We start from the raw sequence: 6,396 nt of genomic DNA, 5'->3' as shown, positions 1-6,396 counted from the left end.
GAAAGCTATCTCTTGAAAAAGGGTGTTAAAGTTAAATAACTCCACATAGTTGAATACTTAATAACCTAAATGATTTTCCAGAAATTTGACTGGCTTCTTTGCAGTCTTTGAAAGATTCACATGAATAAGGGTTCCAGTCCTATGGGTGATGCTGACTGGAAAAATTCTGATCTCCAGAACTATGTGTCAGAAGGTTGTTGGAGATTATGAATGGCCTTCTGTCTCTGGTCTGTCAGATCCGATGGCACGGGTCATCTCACAGCCAACAGACAATGCTCCCAGAGGAACACCAAAGACATTTCAGAAATATTTGTGGCTCCAGATATTTTGGGACATGTTCCCAAAGATGGCTTGGCCATAGATGAAGGAACCCAGCAGAAAACAGAAGTACTAAATTCAATAGAGGGAAGTTTGATGTCATCTTGTGTCTCCTTATAAAATTGTATGACTAGATCTTGTATTGCCAGCTGAAGCAGCAAGACAAGTAGTGTCAAGTTGTCTACAGTAGGTGTCAAAATCAGTTGAGCTTTGCCCAAACTTGCAAACACATTCAACACATAAAGGATGCAAAGGGACCACTCAATTCTTTTGAAATAGTTATTTATTTCAACATTATCACATTAAACATGATACTAATTATCACATACTTAAGTATCACACATTTCATACCAGTTGCGTCTTTAGGGTTGAACAACGAGCTGTGTATTTGACTTGTTTGCAGCGTATATATTAGAAAGCCAGACACCACATTATCCGTCAAGTTCTATTGGGTGGCATATGAGAACGCAACCGCCATATTGCTGAGGGCAAACACTACTGTCAATGGGCAACACCTGCCAGCAATTTAGACACCTCGGTCTCTATTGGCCTTCAGTGATTGATGCCCCTACCATAATGGCGGCCCCATTATGTGTGTTCAAAAAGTCAAATGCGGTATCTAGCTTTCTAATATCTACAATATGGTCTGCAGGTTGAGAAATCCAAACAAAATGGTGGCTAAAAGCAGTAGCCTACTTCCAGCAGCTTTGGTTGAAAAAGGTTCACTAATGCATTTGGGTTCTCTGCTCCCTTCAGGCCTGGAGTTCTTTACAGGAGAGCTGCTGGTGTGACGATCATGCTTAGTGTGTTCTTTGACACAACAAACCCTTTCAACTGCATAAACGAACAGCTATGTTCCTATGTCATTTCTGGCAGCTTAACAACTACTTAGCAACATTGAGCAAATGGTAACTTAGAGACAAACAAACATTTCAAAAATAAGTTTTAAAGTCAATATTTTGTGGAGCATTACTCTAAAGTCTGACTCATTTTCGTTTCAAAGTATCTGCGTTGGTTTTGAACATTTCAACGGGAGCCTCTAGGACCATATTGAAAGGGTCTATATACCACTAAACAAGTTGGGCAAGATAGCTTATGTTCTGTTTACATATACTCCACACATCAACTCTATCTTCAGTAAACACCCCCATGTTAGTCAGAGGAGAATCTTCTGAACCATTCATCTTCTCTGTCTCTCCATCTCATTCTATAGAGGGACCCTATGATCTAAATCTGGCTGATCTTCTTATCCATTAGAAGACAACTGAGTGTTGACAAATTTACATTGAGGCCAGGGCTGTCAGTCTGAAACACATCGTACAAGAACAAGTCGTACCTATACCCACATATCTGCATAAGAGATTTCAGATCTTGCATGTGAGAATACAACATGGGTATCTTGGATATCTTGTGTTCTCTTGTGAAGAACTAAGGCATGCAACGTTGACATTCTGTCCTATATCTCTGCATTCAGGTGTGTCACGATGCTCGTCACCCATTCACATACCTGTCTGCTGCTGGGGGTGGGTGGTGGGGGTGTAGGTATAGTGTAGCAGAGCAAGAACGGATTTGAGCCGTGCCGGTGGAACAACACACACCATGTGTGGACTGACTAATTGCTTGCCTCGTGCACCCACCGGTGTTAGAGTTTGCTTTGCCGAAGGAATGCAGAGGTATGCTGTCAGTCTGCCATTGGTGTTGAAGTTTCTCTGTCTGGTTTACAGCTAAGCATGTCAGGTTTAAGGGCTCTTTCACTGAGGGATGGGGAAAGAATTGAGGTGTGTGCTTCCAAAGAAGGAAGGTCTGGGTGTGCGGGTGTGAGCTTGCCCTGTGGATATTTTCCTGTCACACTTTCTCCATTGCCCCCTGGGGCTCCTTTAGCTGAGACCCAGCTCTTCTAATGCTTTACCTCTTCCTCTTATCAGAGGATCTCCCAATTGTGCAATAGGAATGCCTCTCTACAAGGCTTTCTGGTGGCCCTGTAGTTGCCTCTCTAGGGTCTCCTTCTGCTGTCACCATGACGAATGGTCAAACAATAGCCTCGCCTCAGTGTTTCTGTGGGGAGGGGTGCGTGTTGAAATGGTTTTGCCGGCTTACCGAGACAAGTCTGTATTGACAAACGGTTTGTCTTTCTTATGGATTCACTGGCTCCAGTGTTGTTCTTTGAGAGCTTAACAGGTTTGTCTGTCAAACTGCTGTCTGTGTTGATGGTTCAGGTGAATGAGTCTCTCAAGGTGTTGCTAGAGTACATTGAAAAGTGGCTATGGCACAGATCTTACCTTCAGCAGATAATATATGGTCTCACCTTGAACTTTTTGTTCTAGCTCTTTATTATTAACTCAATTGCAATTTTACAAGACTAATTAAAACCATATATTTAGGCTGGGTATTGAAATGATCTGTTTGACTAAATGGCGCCCTCTTTGGCAACCCCAATTGAACTTCAATGGCTTTGGGATGTCTGACATCACAAGCAGGCTCTTTTCTAATTTGCCCATTTTTTAGTGTCTATTTCTAAGTTCAAGATTTTCATATGAAGGAGGGCACAACCATGACTCATAATTCATGAAATCCAAGAAAAAAATATTTCCATTTTATGTCACCTTTAAATGAACTATTTCAAGCATTTTGTATCTTCAGAATTCTTCCCCATATAAGGTTAAACATGTATCTGACATTTTTGTCAAATTTTAGTTATTGACATATTCTTATTCTGTGACAACTTCATAAGGTGAGTTGAGTTGTTTTTTTGAAGTTGTATGCATTTTTGGACAAATCTAAACTATTGTTCCACTTAAACTTTAAGACTTTGAAGCTCAATATCTCAGATAGAACCTTATAATTTCAAGGGGGTGAATTCTAATCTTGATGAATAAAGTTTACAGCTCGGAAAAACAGAAATATCTCGATATTAGCATGAAGAATTTATGATACAGAATGTCAAAGTGAGAAGGGCACTAATCAGCTAACTTAGTCAAAAATGGTTTCTCGAGCCTGTATTCACAGTCTGGGCAGGGCAATGGACTTTTCCCATGATATTGTATTTGTTTGAGATGTGCCAATATAAAAGTGAAGGCCCCAGGACTGAACCCTGAGGAACACCACTGCATATTGAGGAGGACTCAAACTCACCAATGAGTAAGCTTTTTTCACTAAGCATGTAAACCACTCTAGAGCAGTGCCAAATATGCACAGCCAGTCACATTCTCTATTTATCAGGATATAGTGATCAACAGAGGTTGAGCAATACTAGCACAGACCGAACACCTGGACATTCAAATACCATTTGAAGCCCTCAGAGGAGCTGTTTCAATCAAGTGTCCTATTCGAAACCCAGAGTGACAATTTACATAGATATTGTGTCTCTCAACTCTAGTCCAAGCAAGGTGAAGCAGACCACTCTGTGTCAGCCATGTCTTCAAGGCAGCCAGTCCCCAGTGATGTCACGAAACCATCACCTGTAATGGTCACGTAATCTGTATCTATGTTTCATGCAATGTCTGCTGATAAGCATGTGAGTCAGACTGTTTTCGAAACTCTGAACGTCGGCAGGTGATCTGAAAGAACATTGTATGATTAAGAACATGAAACATGTAATTGTCAATGTGATAGTTGGGTTATAATAACACAGTTGTAAAGAATTGGTGGTATGAGCCTATGGTAAATGAAAGCCTTGGTTGTATGTCTGTTCTCTTTACATTTGTTCACTGTTGCATTCATCACATGTTTAACGATGGACATGTTTCCTTGTGGGTCTCCATGGCAAACAGTGGGTGTGTCCTTGCATGTCAAATGACAAAGAATACTTCTCAAACTCCCAAAAATGAGGACATCTCATCAAGTTGGAATGCAGAGATGGCTCCACACCCTAACATCTCCCTACACTATATCCTTCTCACTTAGATATCCAGCATGTTAAAGTGGAATGTATTATAGAGATGGGATGGCTTAAATTTCATAAATTCACCTCACTGGTTCCCTATAGATATCTTATGTGTTGTTTGGTTGTTTTTTTCTCACACTATTCATAACAATGTGTAGACTATGGCATGTGAGCTACTATGGCATGTGAGCATGTGAATGGTATGTAAATTAATAGTTGGCTAGAAAAACTTGTTGAGTCTCCCTCAGAATAACAATTACTCAAACGCAAACGCTTTTTCATTTCAATGAACTCAGAGATCTGTTAGTAAAACTCTTCGATGTGTGATGTTAATTGACAATTGTCTCTTAGGATCTGTCACCTTAGGACTCTTTTCCCACTTCTTGTTTTACTAACTGACTGAGTGTATTGACACAGGTCACATGCCTTACCTCCTCGCTTGTGGCAAGACCTTAGAACAGAAGTGCCTCTCTATGGTGAGGCTACTAATGGCCCATCGCTATCACAAATATGATCACAAATATGATCACAAATATGATCACAGATATGATCGCTGCGCACCTGGCATTCAGGAGTGTCCAGTCTACAGTGGAAAAAAAAAACAACCTTCACATCGGCATTGAGCAATTATCTGTGTCAGAGTTTGCGATCGAACAATTCAAGGAGGGTTTTTTTTTCATTCAGAGAAGGAAACAGGAGAACATCAAAATGCTGTTTTGCGGGTTGTGCAGGTCGGGGGCATTCCTCCTCTGCCAACACACTTGCACCACTCAACGCCCCCACCTCACCCCCCCCCCCCCACTCTCCTTGGGCCCACCCCTCCACCCACACACCCACACGCACACAAAGTGGAGTGGATGAGGGCTAACCTGTTGTCCGCAACAGGTGAGACTACGATGTCCCTCCCCCACCCCCTTCCAGGTTGACACAGGGGACAGGTACATAAAAGGAAGACCGGGGCTGTGTCGCTCCTCACTCACCTTGCTGAGACTCCACCAGCCTGCTCCACCTCCACCTCCAGACCTCTTATTCCCAGACAGCCACACCACGAGCACCGCTGCCACCATGTCCTTCCTCTCCAGAACCTACAGCCCCAGAACCATGAGCGTCTACGGGGGCGCCGGCGGCCAGGGCACCCGCATCTCCACCGCCAGCGTCGGCCCGCGGCTCTACGGCTCGGCGAAGTCCGGCGGCGGCTTCAACCTGTCCGACGGCCTGCCGAGCTCCACGAGCGGCCTGGACCTGCACGTGGGCGCCAACGAGAAGGCCACCATGCAGAACCTCAACGACCGGCTGGCGTCCTACCTGGAGCGCGTGCGCACGCTGGAGAAGGAGAACGCCGAGCTGGAGCGCAAGATCCGCCTGTGGCACGAGCAGCGCACCGTCGTCTGCCACGACCACTCGGCCCACCTGGTCAGGGTCGACGACCTGCGCGACCAGGTGAGGGGGCGGGGTGGACGCAGGGTGTGTGTGTGTGTGTGTGTGTGTGTGTGTGTGGAGTGTGGAGTCGGGCTCTGGTTAGTTAGACAATGTGGGGTATAGATAGAAAGACAAATGCAAGCATAAACATGCAAGCTTGAACATGTTATACATAGGTTCGGTTGAGCCAAAGTTCAGTAAATATACTATCAATGCAAACAACTTGGATAACAAGATAGATAGAATCTTCCAGAGTTGAGAGATGACTGGCAATAAGAGTTGGCCTCTGAATGACCTCTGAACGGTGGCAGAGGACGTCACGTTAACTGAAGAGGGATAGACGGCGCCTACACTTGCCTGTGTGGTAATCCTTTACTGGCTGAAGGCTATAGAAAAGGTGGAACTGCTTTAATGGCTTGCGCTTTGTCTTTGTTGAAACTGCAGGGACTCATGTCAGCTAAGTGCTTGCCGATGTCAAATGCTTGCTAGGCAGTTGAACTGAAGTGTGTATTATTTAGTGTACGTGAGGTGTCAAATTCCAGCACTGTGTGTGGCCTTGGAAGTGGAAAAGACAGAAAACATTCTTGCGTTGAGACAAAAAAAAAAGACATGAGATCAGGTCAGCGAGGCAAACTATTCTCGGCTTGAATGTTGGCTTTTGTGTACTATAAACATGACTCAGAGCTGTTTAGAATGTCTCATCGGTTTGTCTTCACTGTCAGAGATAAAGTCCCATGAACTAGTATAATCTGTTTTTGGTGTATTTGTGTAATAAA

The 6,396-nt window shown here is 43.8% G+C and overlaps 1 protein-coding gene across 1 annotated transcript in view; it reads left to right on the top strand.

Moving 5' to 3' along the window:
* Window positions 1-5,167: 5,167 nt before the first annotated feature.
* krt98 (keratin 98) overlaps window positions 5,168-6,396 on the top strand; it is an 8,136-nt gene continuing 6,907 nt past the window's right edge. Inside the window, exon 1 of the mRNA XM_062544313.1 lies at window positions 5,168-5,641. Coding sequence (XP_062400297.1) covers window positions 5,267-5,641 — 375 coding nt within the window. The 5' untranslated portion in view covers window positions 5,168-5,266. The remainder of the gene's footprint in view (window positions 5,642-6,396) is intronic.

The sequence above is a fragment of the Sardina pilchardus genome, chromosome 1 (assembly GCF_963854185.1).
Source record: "Sardina pilchardus chromosome 1, fSarPil1.1, whole genome shotgun sequence".
NCBI classification, from domain to species: Eukaryota; Metazoa; Chordata; class Actinopteri; order Clupeiformes; family Clupeidae; genus Sardina; species Sardina pilchardus.
Note: the sequence above shows the minus strand (reverse complement) of the source record. Positions and strands in the feature narration are given on the sequence as shown.